This window comes from Sorex araneus, chromosome 6 (genome assembly GCF_027595985.1).
Source record: "Sorex araneus isolate mSorAra2 chromosome 6, mSorAra2.pri, whole genome shotgun sequence".
Taxonomy (NCBI): domain Eukaryota; kingdom Metazoa; phylum Chordata; class Mammalia; order Eulipotyphla; family Soricidae; genus Sorex; species Sorex araneus.
The window spans coordinates 81,904,753-81,922,980 of NC_073307.1; the positions used below are offsets into that span (position 1 = coordinate 81,904,753).

At 49.2% G+C, this 18,228-nt stretch overlaps 1 protein-coding gene across 9 annotated transcripts in view; it reads left to right on the plus strand.

The window, feature by feature from the left end:
* Window positions 1-18,228, plus strand: part of CACNA1C (calcium voltage-gated channel subunit alpha1 C) — a 691,920-nt gene that overhangs the window by 66,314 nt on the left and 607,378 nt on the right. For all 9 annotated transcript variants that reach the window (XM_055143504.1, XM_055143509.1, XM_055143508.1 and 6 more), the window contains exons 2-3: window positions 3,173-3,494; window positions 8,951-9,056. In XM_055143504.1, coding sequence (XP_054999479.1) covers window positions 3,173-3,494; window positions 8,951-9,056 — 428 coding nt within the window. The remainder of the gene's footprint in view (window positions 1-3,172; window positions 3,495-8,950; window positions 9,057-18,228) is intronic.

Below are 18,228 nucleotides of genomic sequence, written 5' to 3' on the forward strand. Positions count from 1 at the left end.
TCCTCAGGCTGGCTGGTTCTTTAAGTAGTTCTGGGTCTTCAGGTGCTTTGATTTCTCCGAAGTCTCTCCTAATCTTTCCCTCTGGAGTCTTCTCTTCCTGGAGTCTCCAGAAAAAGAGGGTGGCGGCCTGATTGGGCTGGGGACCTCGTGCTGAGGGCCCCTGGGGCGAGTGTGGGGAGGAGATAGCAGGAGATACCAGCCCAGGACCAGGGCTGGGTTGTCTAGAGGCTGGCATTCTGGGGAATGGACTCAACTCCTGGGGTGTGGCAGCTCCCTGGACCCTCTGGGCCAGTGGGAAGCAGGTGGGGATGAAGGGCCCAGATGATGAGAAGGGAATCCGCTTTAGGTTGGAAATACCGCCGCGGACTGAGTGTAGCAAGGAAGCTATGTTCCAGGTCCCAGGGAGTGGGATGGGACTCGAATGCACCAGGGACCAGATGGCTGAGTGCAGGAGACAACTGTCAGGGAACGGGCAGGCAGGGGACCAGCTGGCTCTTGGGAAGTGCTGGTGGGCTCATCTCGGTGTCATACAGGAGTGGTGAACCCGTGGCATCTAGGATACCCTTCCTAGCCCTGTGTATCCATAGGAACCATCCCCATCTCTCCTAGGACACTCTCCTGCCACACTAAGCAAAACCTTGGAATCCTTTGGTACTGTGTTATGGAACAGGATGTCCAAAAGCTGACATCAACATAAAGACTCACTGGTGTTGCAATGGAAGGACAGAGCCTTCAGAGCCTAGCAGAAGTGACAACCCAGCCAGATCAGCTTTGTGGCACTGGGCAAACAGATTTGCCTGGTGACTTTAGTTTATTAAGGTTTTCCGTTGCTACCTGGTTCAAGTTAGTGTAAGCCACCATGTCCGAGTCACAGACTCAGAAAGCTCAACTTAGGGCTACTGTTAGGCATGACACAGGAGCCCAGAGAGATTTGTCTGCCTTTGAGACAGTCTTCAGGGCTAGAAATGTTCCAAAGTGGCTAAGCTGGGCCAGGTAACTCTGAACTGGTCTCCCGAAAGAGATAGGCTCGGTGGTAGCATGAGCATTTCTAAACAATCATTCACACCAGAAGCAAAAGTTATGGGGGAGTCAAATGTAGAAGGATCAGCTCAGGTAGGAGTGAGAAGTGGCTGAGAGAGGCACTGAGTGGATGTCTAAGTACTTGTGGGTTGTGCCAGAAAGGGACTCCCACATGGTAGTTCATTCTGGGCCCAGCTATCTCCCTGGAAGAGCCTTACATATGTGGATCAAAAGAGAGGGCCTGTGTGCGGGAGGGCGTGTTCTGAATTTTTGTTTGTTTATTTATTTAATAAATTTATTTATTTTTAATTAGTGAATCACCATGAGGGTACAGTTACAGATTTATACGCTTTTGTGCTCATGCTTCCCTCATACAAAGTTCGGGAACCCATCCCTTCACCAGTGCCCATTCTTCACCACCATTAAACCCAGCATCCCTCCCATCCTCCCCAATCCCATCTCCCCCACCCCACCCTGCCACTGTGGCAGGGCATTCCCTTCTGTTCTCTCTATTTAGCTGTTGTGGTTTGCAATAAAGGTGTGGGCTGAATGAGGGAGTGTTCTGAATTGATGACACGATTAATCAGTCTGGCTGCCCTGGCCAGAGTGTCCTGGGTGACTGCTGTGACACCCGTGTTCACTACCCACAGCCTCCCCCTGTTCTCTGTAGCCTTTCTGCGTCTCTCTGCGCCTGGCTGTGGATGCTATCCAGGTCATACTTCTACTCTAGGGAGTGTTCCGATCAGCACCCACAGTGAGTTCATCACTTGGCAAACCTAGTGGGCTTCTCAGGTGAGGCATCCCATCTTGCACACCTAAGGTGTGCCCACCAAATGCACATAGTGTCCCGGGGAAAATTGTGAAGGCTTTGCTTATCAATGTCTGTACTCCAGAGTTTGCCAGTTCCCTCCTGGACTTCCTTCTTGATGGGGCCCCTCCATCCCTTGCCTGCCAACCCCAGTTACACACAACTTCCTTTCCCCCACATATCAAAGGCAGTTTAACAAGTCACTAAGTGAAGCAGCTGGTCCCAGCAAACACCTGCTGCCTTCTAGTTTTTGTGGGTCAGGAATGCAGCAAGGGTGTGACTGGGAAGAGATTCTGGCTTTGGCAGGTGGTGCTGGTGGTGCTGGTGGTGCTGGTGGTGGGGTCTGTCTGGAGATTGTAGTTGGAGGGTGAGGAGCGCTGGGGCTGGTTGGGATTCCTTTCCTCTGCAGACTCTCTTTGCGTAGGCTCGCTGGGCTTCCTCACAGCATGGCTTGTCTCACACGGGGGCAGATTTTCCTCAGAGCATCATGGCGCCAGCGTTGCCTTTTGTGTGATCTGGCTTTGGAAGTCACAGACGGTCACTCCTACTATACTCTGTTGGCCAAAACAGTTGCAAAAGGCCAGTCCTACTGCTGGCAGAGAGGGCTGAGCTCATTTCTCAGTACGGGGAAATCACAGGATTTGTGGCCATGACTTAATGCTCTCATAGTCCTCTTACTACTCAGCTCCCAGATGGGGTTGAGTTCCCTGATCTGAACTTCCTTCGGCCCACTCTCACTTTACTATACTTCATTTTATTTCATTTTTTTCTGTACTCGAGTATAGAGATGTGAATGGGTTTATTTGCCATCACTCGTTCGTACAATGGCTTTCTCATTCATTTATTAATCATCTCTTTATCCCCTTAGCTGACTCTCATTCCCTGCTCATCTTCCTCAGCCATTCAATTTAGCGGTCATTCTACTTAGTGTTTGCCTATCCTCCACATGCTCTTAGAAGATTGCATTTTAACTTACATTGCTTTGGGTGTTTATCTTTTACTGTGCCTTCCCTTTCCCGTTGGCATGGTGCTTCCGAGGCCCGTGTGTGCTGTGCTGTATACATTGCATGTCTTGTCCACCTTAAGTAAAGGAATGAGACCAGAGATGGTGAGTGCCATATCCAGGGTCACAGCCAAACATAAACTACAACCAATTTCTTAATTTTTCCCCTGAATCATATGCTGTTATTTCCACATGCCACTTCCCAGGCTCCTGCAATAATTTGGAATAAGTTACTTACATAAATTTCTTTTTTAAAAAAATTGGAATCTAGGATCCCGAGTGGATCACAAGTTCTTTGGTTTCCTCTTGACTGAACTGATGGTTCTCTCCTCTACTGGCAGGTTCCAACTATGGGAGCCCGCGCCCAGCTCATGCCAACATGAATGCCAACGCCGCTGCGGGGCTCGCCCCTGAGCACATCCCCACCCCAGGGGCAGCCCTGTCCTGGCAGGCAGCCATCGATGCAGCCAGGCAGGCCAAGCTGATGGGCAGCGCCGGCAACGCCACCATCTCTACGGTCAGCTCTACGCAACGCAAGCGGCAGCAGTACGGGAAACCCAAGAAGCAGGGCAGCACCACCGCCACACGCCCGCCGCGGGCCCTGCTCTGCCTGACGCTGAAGAACCCCATCCGGAGGGCGTGCATCAGCATTGTAGAATGGAAGTATCCTTGGTGCATGGGGCCTGTCCTCGCGGGGCAGCCCCGGCTGCTGTGCTGAGACCATGGAGGTCTCATGTCAATATATCAATATGCAGAGCTCGGGGGCCCGACCCTAGATTTGAGAAATCAGAATCTCTGGGGACAGGACCCAGATTTTTGTTTGTGTGTTTTGGGGTCACACTCAGCGATGTTTGGCAGTTACTCCTGACTCTGTGCAGGAATTACTCCTGGTGGTGCTCGGGGGACAAGATGAGATGCGGGGGATTGAACCTGGGTCAGCCGTGGGCAAGGTAACATCCAACCCGCTGTACTGGCTTCCCAGGTGTCTTGCTTTGTTTTGGTGGTGAAATTCTGTTTCGTTTTAAAGTTTTTTTTTAAATGATATCTGGCAGTATTTTGAGGAATCATGTTGTAAAATGGATTGACCTCAGAATACCCATTGCTGCAAAGCATGAATGCAGCCCTTTGCGCTCTCACTCTAGCCCTTGATTTGTTAGTTTGGGTGTCACAAACAATGTTTGAGAAAACAAGCATGAGATTGTGAAGGCTGCTCTTACCAGAGCTCACCTGAGCTTGCCCAGGGGCCCGCAGGTATGCTGGGTTGACCAGGGTTATATGCTAAGACTCTTTCCCATGGGATGGGTTTGGTTCCATGACTTCCCTTCTGCCAAGGGTAAAGGTGCAAGAGAATTGTGGTCAGTGGCCTGAGCTCTTGGTTCAAGGCCTAGAACCTTGATTTTCAACCTTGGGAGCATGTTAAGTGTTGTTGGGGAGTTATATGGAAACACCTGAGTTGGAATTCATTGGAAAACTCTCTAGTGCATTTTAATATGAAGCCAGAGTGGGAAGGAGCAGGCTGGAACCTTCTTCGAAGATCCACACTGACTAAACATGCAGAAACCAGCAAGTGAGTTTCTTGGACAATAACTAGGGCTTTGAGGGGTCAGCCTCTCCAGGGGATAATCTTTCAGTATCTGTATTGCAAGCCATAGTGCCCAAAAGGGAAGAAAGAGGGAAGAGGAAGAAGAGGAGGAGGGGGGGGAGAAGAGGAGGAGGAGGAAGAGGAGGAGGAGGAGGAGGAAGAGGAGGAAGAAGAAGAAGAAGAAGAAGAAGGAGAAGGAGAAGGAGAAGGAGAAGGAGAAAGATAGAAGAAAGATTAAAAAAGAAGAAAGAAAGAAATAAAGAAAGAAAGAAAGAAAGAAAGAAAGAAAGAAAGAAAGAAAGAAAGAAAGAAAGAAAGAAAGAAGAAGAAAAGTGTCTGCCATAGAGGCAGGCTGTGGGGAGTGGGGGTGGGGGGTGGTTGGTGGGAAGGAAACTGGGGACACTGGTGATGGGAAATGTGGGACCATGGTGAAAATGGGACACTAGTGAAGGGATGGGTGTTGTAACATTGTATGACTGAAACCCAATCATGAACAACTTTGTAACTGCATCTCACAGTGATTCAATTTAAAAAATAAGAGAGAAGGGGCTGGAGAGATAGCACAGCGGGTAGGGCGTTTGCCTTGCACGCGGCCGACCCGGGTTCAAATCCCAGCATCCCATATGGTCCCCTGAGCATGGCCAGGGGTGATTCCTGAGTGCAGAGCCAGGAGTAACCCCTGTGCATCGCCAGGTGTGACCCAAAAAGCAAAAAAAAAAAAAAAAAAAAAAAAAAAAAAAAAAAAAAATAAGAGAGAAAACATATTTAAAGTTCATTATATATATATATACACATTATATATACATTTTTTAAAAAGTTCCCAAGGGCCACAGTGTTCACAGCCTCAGAAGCAGACTCAGGAAAGCTCCTTCAGGAGACTCTTGGAGCTGTTTTCGCCGAGTCCTCGCCAGGGCTGAGGGTATTCTTTCCCTCCCAGCATGGCTGGAGGCCGATGTGCAGGGCAAAGCCAGAGGTGGAGACAGGAGATCCGAGCAAGGCCCCCCTCCCTTCCCCCCCAGCAGAGAGCAGGCAGGGAAGAGCTTCTGGACAGAGCATTAGTCAGGCTGCTTGCAGAACAGGCAGTGAAAGTCAGGGGCTGCGCCTCACCTCTGACAGGTCAGCCATTCCCGTGTGAACAGGGGCCTCATGGGCGTGTGGGGGCAGGAGGGAAGCGGGCCACAGGCCCTCTTCTGTGCAGGAGAGGAAACTGGCCCACCCGCCCCTGCATGTGTTGGCTTGTCCAGCGGCTTTGGGAGGGCAGCGGGATGGGAAGGGCGCTGCTCAGCCTGTCCTCCTGAAGGCACGGGATCGGACCCTGTCCCTGAGGGGATGGTTTGTGAAATGACCTGCTTGTGTTAGAGTCACAAAATCCAATTCCAGGGCTCACCTGTGCTCTCCGCTTGGTGGATTATGGATTTTCTTGTCTTCCTGATTTCTTTTTCTTTCCTTTTATGTTTTGGTGAGGGGTGGTAAGGTTGGGGCCACCCCTGACTGTGCTCAAGGCTTATGCTTGGCTCTGTACTCCTGGAGGGGCTCAGGGGACCCTATGCGGTGGTGCCAGGGACCGACCCCGGGTTGGCTGTGTGCAAGGCAAATGCCCTACTCACTCTACTGTGGCTCTGGCCCTGCCTGGTTTCTTTACACCTTTTCTTCCCCAGAAGTAGCTTGTACTCTACTTTGTTCAGGGTCTGTTGAGGAGTGGGTAGGCCGAAGGAGGTGGCATGATGACGGCACGGGCACCCCCAACCTCAGCCACGTTGGCGAGCAGAGCATTGCTCCTCGAGACCCGGAGGCATGAGGTCTGTATCAGCTGAGCTGACCTGTCCTTGTCCTGCTGTGGGGTATAAGGAATCGACTGATGGGAATGAGACTCACTGACCTCTGGGCTGATTCGCTTTCCTAGACAGGTGGGGAAGGACCAAGCGGGCAGAGATCTGTGGGAGGGGGACTTCAGGAAGAAATTCTTTTTGTTTGGGGGGTCACACCTGGCGATGCACAGGGGTTACTCCTGGCTCTGCACTCAGGAATCACTCCTGGTGGTGCTCAGAGGACCATATGGGATGCTGGGAATCGAACCCGGGTCTCCCACGTGCAAGGCAAATGCCCTCCCCGCTGTGCTGTTGCTCCAGCCCCTCAGGAAGGAATTCTTACAAGGAACTTGGGGCTTGGCCTAGAGATGGCTCAAAGTGCCGGAGTGTCACTTAGTGTGTGGGAGGCCTTGATTTGATCCCCGGCCCTGTGTGGCCTCCCAGCACCTCTGGGAGTGCCCACCGTTGCCCCCCAAATGCGGCAGGGTCACTTTTGGAGAGATTATCTCTTACAGACTCAAGCTTGCTCTGGTAAATCCCATCAGCTCTATGATCCCAAGACAGTGCTCCAGCCTCTCCATTTAGAAATGGGGTCAGCACTGCCCAGGCCAGTTAGAGCATTTGTGCAGAGGACTAAGAAGGTGCCTGGCACAGCTAAGTTCCCAGTGAACGTTAACTCGTTAACTGCTGCCCTTCCTGTTACCATCTTCACGTCCATAGGTTTGGCCATCTACAGGGTCAGCCTATTGGCAAAGAGGTGCTTGAATGCCCACTCCTGGCTCTGTTCTGTTTGCCAGCGAGGGAGACTGGGCCTCTGTCAAGTTGGGAGGTGGGGCAGGTCTGCCCTGCCATGTCTTGAGGTCAAGGCCTGTGCTGGAAATGACCCTCAGGAGACCGAGGTCGATCAGAGCTCCTCGGGGAAGTCTGGCGTGGACACACTCGAGGAGATCCCATCTCAGAACTCTGCTTCTGTCACATGCCCATGGCAGGGGAGGGAGCGCTGGACTCAGTGACCACAGGCCTGGGTCCTAGTCTCACCTGCGCTGGTCAGCTCCCTGTGCCTCCCTGAGACGTCTCAGGTCTCTTCATGCTTCAAAATTCATTAACCTCCTGGGTCCAGCGGCCATAAAGCTGGCTCCTTCCCCTTCCTCCTCTTATTCTGCTCCATGGATGAGGCTGGAAATTTGGCTGGGGGTGAGTAGAGACAGGGCTGGAAGCACTAAACTGGGCCAGGAAGCTGCCCCTTGCCGGCCTCTGTCGTGGGGGTAGGGGGGAAGGAATGCCCACATGAACTCCTTTTTCTCTTGAGAATGTGTTTGGCCCTGATGTTTTGAGACGGATAACAGGTGCGGGAGCTATTGGGGTGCACTGATATGGTGAGTGAGCCCGGAGACCCCTCTTCAGAGGTCCCTGAATTCATTTGCCTCACCACCTTTTTTTTTAGATAGAGAAAACCACTCAGCATCCCCACCCCCACATCTGCTTTCTTTCAGTGAGCAAGCAGAAGGTGTGCCCCCACTGCTCCAGAAGGTGCCCCCACTGCTCCAGAAGCTGCTACACGCCCCTCCCCGCCCCTGGCTCATTCTTGCAGCCCATGGGGGAACATTATCCCCCACTTTGGGGAAGCTGCTCTAGAGGTTGGCCAGGCCCCGGAAGGTCCAGGGCGCTGGGAAGGGAAGCCTTGTTGGCCGAAGGCAGAGCCACTGGCCACAAAGGGGAGAGCTTTTGTTAACTTACTTCTTAAAATTTCGATTTATTTTTATGAAAACACCACGATTTACAAAGTTGTTCATAATAGTTGTTTGAGGCATATAGTGTCCCAGTGTTCTCTTGAGCACTGTCTTCCCTCCACCAGTGTCCCCAGTTTCCCTCCCAAACCCAACTTCCCTTGGGCAGATAACACATTTCTTTCCTCTGGCTTACTCCAACGAAACTTAAAGAAAATCAGTGAACGCCAATATGTGATTGCTGTATGATTTTAGCCAACATAAAGAAGGAAATTAAAACCATTTAATACAATGTAATAAAAGGGTGGCGCCTTTTCACTTAGGGTTGTGCTTTCAAGAAACGTGGCTCTGCTCCCCCCAAATCCCCCGCCTCCCCAAATCCCCCAAATGGAACCCTTCCCACCATGCTCTTGGGGGTCCTTGATTGTGAGTTTCTTTCAAAGCAGAGACTAAGGGAGAAGAAAAATAAGACATTCTAAACTTCAAATGACAGATTAAAAATAAAATCTGCAAATGTCACTGAAAAATCTGAAAGTCAATTCAGCCTTAACTCCTGCTTGCTCTCACCTCTCTCCTCCCAGTTCCCTGGAGTTCCTCTAGGGGCAGCGTATCTGCCAGGAGGAAAGAAAGAGCGGGGTGGGCATGGCCCCTTGCCCCGAGAAGGCCCTTCACTTTCAAAGCAACCCCCAGCACACACGAGGGAAAATGAAGTCCAACGCAATCTAAATAAATAAAAGAAGGGGAAAAAAGTTTTTAGAAATCTGTGTTTACTCTGGCACGCGACTGGCCTCCACTGCTTTTGACATATTAGGAAAAATTTTGGCGGGGAACCACTAGAAGCACTTAAAAAGGCATATGTTTCTTTTCAGAATACAAGGGACTTGGAATGTATTGTTTAAACAAAATTCTTATGAATCTTTCATTCATTTTAAAGGTACATATATGTCTGTTTGTTTCATGTGTGTTTTCAGCAGCGTTCAATTCCTTAACTCTCTTCCTCAGACCATTTGAAATCATTATTTTACTGACTATTTTTGCCAATTGTGTGGCCTTAGCAATCTATATTCCCTTTCCAGAAGATGACTCCAACGCCACCAATTCCAACCTGGTAAGTGCACCCTTCCAAGTCTTTGCATTTCTTGTGCAGGGTTGTGCCGGGGTTCCACAGATGAAAGCTGGAGCGTGGGACACAAGTGAGCTGGTGGACGTGTGCAAGAGCCCTGCCCAGCTCAGATCTTGCTGTGCTCATTGCTCAGAAGAGCCCATCATTTTAGAGAGCACGTTTGCTGAAAGAACATTCTAATTCAGTGTCAGTGAGGTGTGTGTGTGTGTGTGTGTGTGTGTGTGTGTGTGTTGAGTCCCAGATCCTGTGAGTGCCACTTTATGCTGCATAAGATCTGTGTGTAGTGTGTGCAGGCGTGAGCCTCTAATTATTATTATTATTGTTATTATTATTTTAAATTCTTGGCTTATTTGTTGCCTTAATCTTCAATGTCTTTGTTCCGTCGTGGGGTTTTGCTCAGGTGAGCCTTCACTTCGCTGCCTGAGAAATCATTTCTAGGAAGCCTTTTGCAAACTTGGCCCTTGTGGCGAAGAGGTAGGATTTAGTTAAAAAGGTTTTCTTTTCTTGGGAAAGGCAGGTTTTCATTTGGATGGTGGGGAGGCCGGTGCTGGCAGTTTGGGGTTAGAATCCGTCCATGGAAAAAGTGGAGAGTGTGTTTACTTTTGGCGGAGGGTGAAGTCATGACAAAGGCCCTGTCTGGGCATGGGAGGAAAAGAGCTCTGGAATGCTGCTGGCAAAATCAGGGTCCTTTGGAAGGCTCGATGACAGGGTGGAGGGAAACCCTGTCTCTTGCTCCCCTGGAAAGATCCCGTTGCCTTTCATGGGATTCCCAGGAGGCCAGTTTCCACCCCCTCCCTCCAGCCCCCCTCAGCATCAGCACCTTCCTCTAATTAGACAGTGGACTCTCTGAGGAGTTTTGTTTTAAGAAGCAGAAGGATTGCAGGATTCTTTCCATTGTTTCCATTGTAACTCGGGTGGGGTCCTTTTGCCTTTTAACCTTTGCCATTTGCTTTGGCCCTTTTAGCAACTAAATCCAAAGCATGTTTGTAAACGCCCCAAATTTCTGCACTCAGCCCTGGCCCCGTTTGGGTAAGATGTTTGGGGCGATCATGGCCGCGGTGCCTCAAGGTTCAGCTGTGGGCAGGTTCCAGAGCTGGCAGTGAGCGCTGAGTGATGACACGGCTGGAGCCGGCTGGCAGAGCGCTAGCTGCCGGCCACGTGGCCTTTGAGGCATGACCTTGTCTCTTAACAGGCAAGAAATCTTTACTGTGTCAAAAGCAATATGGGCAAGTGTCTCTCTGGAAAAGCTAGCACTCCCTCCATTGGTTGTATGTCTTGTCCGGGTATCCTCAGCTGTCCTCCACCAGGCTCTGCCCTGAAACGCTGCAGTTTCACTCTGAATCCACATCTTATTCTAGCCCCACGCAGCTTGCAAGTGGGAGAAGGAATTGACTTTTGGGTAGACCCCAGGGGTGACTGCCTTATAGCCTCTCACTCTGCAAGAGCCGGGGGATGAGCTGTACTAGAAGGAAGCCTGGGGCTGGTGAGGTCTGTTAACCCTGAGTGTCCCGGGGGTGGAGGGATTTTGGGGGAACCATAATGAACATAGTCTTGAGTTGGCAAATGATGCTGGTACAGAGAATGCTGGAGTCTTTCTTTCTTTCTTTCTTTCTTTCTTTCTTTCTTTCTTTCTTTCTTTCTTTCTTTCTTTCTTTCTTTCTTTCTTTCTTTCTTTCTTTCTTTCTTTCTTTTCTTTCTCTCTCTCTTTCTTTCTTTTTCTTTCTTTCTTTCTTTCTTTCTTTCTTTCTTTCTTTCTTTCTTTCTTTCTTTCTTCCTTCCTTCCTTCCTTCCTTCCTTCCTTCCTTCCTTCCTTCCTTCCTTCCTTCCTTCCTTCCTTCCTTCCTTCCTTTCTTTCTTTCTTTCTTTCTTTCTTTCTTTCTTTCTTTCTTTCTTTCTCTCTTTTTTGTTTGCTTGTTTTGGGGCTACACTCAGAAATGCTCAGGGGTTGTTCCTGGCTCTGCACTTAGGAATCACTCCTGACGGTGCTCAAGGGACCATATGGGGTGCTGGTGATTAAACCCCCGTTGACTGTGTGCAAGGCAAATGCCTTAACCACTGGATTATCTCTCTGGCCCAGAGTGCTGGAGGTTCAGTGGTATTTTTTTTTCAAATCACTCTGAAGAGTGATGAATGTTCTCAGAAACCAGATGATGTGGTGGCTGCACCACATCTAACTTGACTGAAGATTGATGAGCCCTGTACTTACAATGGGTGCATTTTCTGGAATATAAATGATACCTCAGTGAAGCTGTTTTTTTAAAAAAGAATCATATCACAGAGAAGCCCAGGCCTCCCACACCAAGCTTCTATTGCCTGTTGCACTTCGCTTCCACATGAAGGGGAGGGTGATGGCTAAGGGGACCACCAGGGAGCTTGGTTAGGAATGGCTCCCTAGATATATGGGACATACAGAGTATGGAGTATGGAGCAATTGTTTTCAAATTGGGGCTTGGGGGTAATATGGCAATTCCTGCTTCCTTCAAGAGTAGTATTGGTAGTGGCTTACTAAATTAAGCAAGTATGCTTAGGTTTTCGTATCCTAAACACACACACACACACACACACATACTCTCTCTCTCTCTCTCTCTCTCTCTCTCTCTCTCTCTCTTTTTCTCCCTCACTCACACAAACACACACACACTTTCTTATTTGCTTTGTTACTGAACTTCCTTTGAAGGAAATAGGTGGATTGTATATAATTTTCAATTTTATTTCTAAGTGAAATGTAATTGACATATATAACGTTATGCTAGTTTCAGGTATGTAGTGCAATGATTCGATGTATGTACACATTATGAAATACTTATCACAATAAGTCTAGTTAGCATCTGTCACTGCACGTAGCTACTTTTTACTGCCGTGTGACTGAGTACCTTCCAGCACTGCTTTCTCAGTAGCATTCAGCTCTGCAGTACAGTGTTATTGTGAATTGTAGCCGTCAGGCTGACATCCCATTCCAGGACTCACTTATTGTGTAACTGGAATTAGATGGTTGAGCTGAGGTCTTTGTTTGAGGAAGGTTCTGCATTTGCCATCTCTGCGGGGTTCATGTTTGCTTCTCTTGCTATCTCTGTAGCCCTCAGCTCTGGTTTCCGCCCCCATCACTGGAATGTAGCAGATGTGGATCTCAGTTGGCAAACTCAGGAGGGAAAGAAACACACCTTTCTTTGCTTTCTTTGCTGAACACACTGGTGGATTGGAGACTGCACTTGGCCAGGTGCTAGCTACCTCATCTATGCTAATGCAGGGCTGTTGGCGCCTTTTCTGGGGTTGAGATAGGTCTTTTCTCAGGGCTCCTGCCTTCCAGGACCCTGGGGACAGATTACTCTTGGTATCGCCAGCCAACCCATTCTCTTGAAATGGCCTAGTCCTTGTAGAAGGATCTGTGTTTTTGATCTATACTGGCAGCACGTTCACTCTTCCAGGGCACTGTCTCTCTCCAGAGCTAGATCTCTTTTGCCACTTTGGGTGCTGGGAGATGGTGACATTGAGCAGATTTCAGGATCCCTCCTCAAGGACACTCTCAGACAGGGTCACCTAATAGTCACCCTTCCTGTGTCTTTCAGATGGTCTTCATTGCTCTGACTTACACCCTTTCCCGGGGAAGTGGTCTCTTTTTCTATGCATTCCACTCTATCATACGTTCTCTGGATCTGTGACAGCCACAGACTGAGTGTGGGGAGGGACTTGGTGGCCAACAAGTATTAGAAACCCCCCAACATAAATAGGCAAAACTCTCATCAGCTAATAGTTGAAGACATTATCCTGGGCCACTCTGAGAGTAGCTCCCCGGGCCCACCTCCTCTTCATTTTCTCCAGAGCATGTCACATTGTCAAATACCCCTTTTCAAAACATTTCCCCCCCTTCCCTCCCATACACTGGTGAAGGGATGGATATTGGAACATTGTATGACTGAAACCCAATCATGAACAACCTTGCAACCGTGTATCTCATGGTGACTCAATTAAAAAAAATTGTTCTGTATATAACTTAAAAAAACAGGTGATTCATTTAAGAAAAAAAGTAACTCTCCAGTATATAACTTCAAACAAATAAACATACGTTTCCCCCTTCTTGGCTTTGGGGAATGGTAAGCTTCCATCCTCACTGCTTCTAGTTTATCTTTCCTCATTTATAGGAACTTTCACCTGTTTTTTTTCCTGGGTTCTCTGGTGAACAAAACTCCTTCCACATTTTTTTCCAATTTTTTAAAATTGAATCACAGTGAGATACAAATCTGTCTCCATTCTATGAGAGCTGGTGGCAAGGCAGTTCCTGAGCTTCCCTTTAGCACAGGACTAGAGCATCTCAGTGGGTCCTGGAGTCTGTTTTTATTTATTCATTTATTTTGCTTTTTGGCTCACACATAGTGATGCACAGGGGTTACTTCTGGTTCTGCACTCAGGAATTACGCCTGGCTGTGCTCGGGGGACCATATGGGATGCTGGGAATCAAACCAGGGTCTGTCGCGTGCAAGTTAAACACCCTACTGACTGTGCTTTTTAACCCAGGGTCTGTGTTTTTAACTCTGACGTTGACCTGTCGCAAGAACCTCACTCTGTGAGGACAGTTACCACAAAAGCTCCCATCATGGGAGGGAACCCTCTTCTACTTTCTCCTAGTCACTGTCTCCCCTAAGCCCTCGGTGGGGTCCAAACACAGAGTGAGATGTGTCAGCTGTTTGAAGGTTCCCCATTCTGTGGGTGTTGCGCCCGAATTTCAGATCCCCAGTTGTGAAGAGACCAAGTCCACACACTAGATGATGCAAAAGCAAAGGAACTTGATTGCTACTCGAGCTAGGGTTCAAGTCTCACCCAACACAGTGGAGTCTTGACAAGGACCTTGACTCTAAATCACAAGGGGTTTATATAGATTTCAAAGTTTCAAACTGAAGCAAGCACTATAGTAACAGTGGTCAGGCAACAGTTAAAAAAGACTTTCCAGTAACAGTTTATGGTTACATTCTCTATGGTTTCTGGCATGTTTTGATTGATTGAGCCCACTTGCTGGGCCCAGGAACTTTCCAGGTGGGTCAGATTGGCCAGTGACGCCGTTGTTTGATTTCTGGGAAACTGAAACTGTTTCACTTCCAGGAACTGAACCTGAGGACTGCCTGATTTTTCTCATTTCAGCCGTCTGTCATGGCGTCAGTTTCATCCTTACCTGAGGTTCAAGAGAAATCTGTGTGACAGGGTCCACTCACACTGCCCCCAAATCAGACACGTCTCTTCAGCACACGTGCTTGCAAAGTCTCCCCGTGCCTGAGCTCATGGCTCACTCACAGATTGGCCAGCTCCAAGCTGTTCTCTCACTGCCTTTCCCTGCCTCTAACCTGTTTCATGGAACCCCCATTTGTTTTTCGTGCATTTTCCTTTCTTCTCTTTCTCAGAGATGAGAAGTATTCCTGCACAGATTTCTCTTTCAATCTTTCTTGCATTATTTAAATAAAGGTCTGTTTGTTTTATGCTCCATCTAACATACACTTCTGTGTTCACATCCATCATCTTGGTTATCTGTTCCTCATGCTGGTAAGGCATAATGAAACCTGAACTGGCCCGTGACATGACATTTTTTGCTTTATTATTCACAGCCTTGTTACTGGCAATACCACACAGTCCATCATGTGTATTATAGCTGCTGTAAACCTGTTCTCCCAAGACTGTGTCCCAGTACGTCCATTGGCTTCTGTTTGTGGAGCAACTCCTAAAAGCAGATAACTCATTGTCTGTTTCTTGCAACTCCAGTTCTTTACAAATCCCGAGGGCTATGAAGAAGAATTGGCATGAGTTGACATATGAAGAGAACATATTTACCGTTTGACCTACTGTGAAGAAAGTGCTCTAGCCTTTTGGAGCAAGGGGCAGGCTTTGTTGGTGCAGGGACGAAGGGAAGGGACCAGGAGAGGATCATTTGGGGTTGGCCTTTTCTTCTTGAGAGGCTGGGGTAAGGGGTGAGAGGAGGGAGCTCAAGAGGAGTGACCTTGTCAGAGGGCTGTGAGCTATGCTAGGGAGGAGGGGGGATCTTAGATTTCCTGTTTGTTGCTGTGAAATAGGGTCAAGGAGGTGCCAGTCTCATTGGCTGGTTGGAAGGATGGAATGAGTTAAGTTACATGATGCTTGCCACAGACATTTGCTCCTTGTCCTTTAGAGCCTAGAACCAGAAGCTGAATGCTACACTTCTTTCTCCACCTGGACCCGGGGACTAGGTCTGGATTATCAGGCATTTGGGGTCAGCTGTGACCTGGTAGGTGGGAGAGAAGAACACAAAGCTTTGATGGTGGCAGTTCTAACGTGGCCAGATTTGCATGTGTCACTGTATGTGTCACTCATAGTCTGACCATGGGTCAGTAGGTTGGAGGAAGCAGGGATATATTCAGAGCCACGGAAGAGCACCAAAGCCCTGGCAGCAAGGGGCCTGTCGGGACACCATCCTCCACCCCATGGGTGTTTGGTGTCTGAATCTCCTCCAACCAGAGCTCAAGAAGTCAGGTATACTTGTGGCACTGGAGAGTTGGGGTTCTTTTATTCGCAGGGTTGAAGAGAGCCCCACAGGATCCATCATTTAGAGACCACTGCATATTCTGAGACAAGTGTGAGGCCTGCACCCCCATCTCAGTGGACATGTGGATTCACGTCCAAGCTTCTCTTCAAGAAGTGAGCAGACAGGCAAGTTTGGGGGTGGCCTCATCTTCCTGCAACCAGCTGTGGTTTCCTTCATCCTCAGCTTTGCCTAAGACAGGCAGAGTGATCATAACAAAGCGGGATTTATTATTGCTCTCTCGCCTGTGTCGTGCTAATGCACCAGCAGAATACACTTGGCAGGGATTGTAGGGCTATGAACTACACTAGCACATAGTGGCAGGTGACCAGCCCCAGAGTTGCAGCATTAGGCGCTGATGTCCACAGTGTGGTGAGAGGATGCGGGTCTGGAGAACTAGAGGGGCTGACACAGTGCTCTGGGCAGAACCTCTCTGCCCAGTTTCTGATGAACTGCTCTGAGGGGGCCCTGGGCCTGGATATCTCTTACCAACCCTCTGGAGTCAGGGTTGCACGGCTCACCTGGAAGAGACCTGACTTGTATCTCTTATCATCCCTTTGATATTCCTCTGGCAAAGCAAAGGACTTACAGCTTCTGTCCTCAGTTATCTACGCAGTCACGTCCAGGTGGAACTGCTCTGCTCACAGTTCCTAATCCCCGTGCCTGTAAGTTCTGTTGTGTACAGTGTACGTATGTGTCGAATAACGAAGTGACATTATACAGACTTGTGTCCTTGAAGGTGGAGAATTGATCCCCTGCCCGCAGTGTCTGAGCAGTGTCTGAGCACAGGCCAGGCTCCTGGTAAATATTTGTTACTTGTATGACTAGTTGAATGAACCCTCCAGGGTTGCGCCACCACTGTTCTGAGGAGGAAAGAATATCTTAGGGAAATGAGATGACTTGGAGAGAAATGGGCTGAGACAGAATTTGAACTCAGGCACCATCAAACCATTGTGTGGGCTCTTTGCTCTCTTCTTTGGAAGGTGGAGGGGGGCTGTGAGCCTTGGAGAAGAGGGAGTAGAAGTCCTCCAAGATGAAACACTTGGCAGTATCCACTCATATTAATTACAGAGATATTGAAGGTCATCTTCATTTCCTCTTCTTCCCTCCTTTCCTTCCTTCCCTTTTTCCCTCCCTCCCTCCCTCCCTCCCCCCCCCCTCCCTCCCTCCCTCCCTCCCTCCCTCCCTCCCTCCCTCCTTCCCTCTCTCCCTCCCTCCCTCCCTTCCTCCCCCCCCTTCTTCCTTCCTTCTTATTTTTCTGGTGGTGGCACAGGGCCTTACATATGCAAAGGCAAGTGCTTTGTCTCTTAGCTGTGGGGGAGGGGAGCTTTGGGGGAATCACACCTGGCTGTGCCCAGGCCTTACTTCTCTGATGCTTGGGGGACCATAGGTGGTGATGGGGATTGAACCCCAACCCACCACATGCAAGGAAGTGCCCTTCCTCCAACACCTATTTTAACAATCTTAAATAAAAACCACAACAACCCACCAAATTATATATTTTTGTTGCATAATAAATTCAGTGAATGCTGAGGTCACTATAAATTCGATGACTCTTGACTTTGGAGACTTTGACACAGTAACAGTGGGTGCTACTGGTGGGTTTGTTCCACAGACACACAGTTATCCCTGTGCATATCTGTACACTCCTGCATCCCAGTGGTCCTGTGAGGGTGATACTGTTGCTGCCCCCATTAGACGGCTGAGGACACTGATGCTCTGAGAACTCAACTGCCTTGTGGCTCAGAGCTGGGAAGCCAAGACTGTGGTGTAGATTCGGGCAGTTCTCTACAGAGGGGTGCTCTGGGTTAGTGCCAACAGTTGCTGCTCTGGGTGTGTGTAAGGGGGGTGGTAGGGGTGCTCAGGGCTGCCTGGCCAGGCAGGATGTACAGACTCGGTCCACTCAGGCTCTCACAGATAGCCAGAGGAAATGGGCACATCATGCTTGCTGTGCTGTAGACACGCAGTCCTTTCAACCACACACTTCAGCCTGGGAGAAAACTTGCCTCGGGACCAGTGTTGTTAGGGAAAGGGATGGGAGTGCGGGGGTGGGGGCACGGGGCAGGGCCAGGCAGCAGAGGGGAGTGGCAGACCACCAGAGTGGCAACTCAGGGCTCTGGTGTTTTGGGTGTCAAGCCCCCTACGGAACTGTTCTTAGTCTCACTGTCAGGAAGCTTGGGTGCCCGAGGCAGTTGCTGGACTCGGTGTTTGCTCACTAAATATTTCAGAGGGGAAGGCATTGTCTGCTCTGCCTTTGCTGACAGACGGGGTGGGGTGGCAGGAGCCGCTGCTGTGAAGCCTGACCTGAGTATGGGTCCACCTCTTATGCTCTTTTAATTCCTCCATGTTCATTGGAGTGGGGGACGGGATTCATCCCTACTCTCAAGGAAATACAACCTCCTTCACGCACCAGGTTCCTGTTAATGGAAGTGTGTTTAAGGAAAGTCTTCCCGGGCTATAAGGTCCAAATCTCTGGATCCTTAAAAGAAACATTCGGAATGTATTTCATCTTTTTTAAACAGAGATTTCACAAACAATTCAAAATTTCAATTTGTGAACTGTTGCAATACTGTGGGACCATCAGGAGCATGAAGGAACTTCCAAACAGCCCCAGAACCC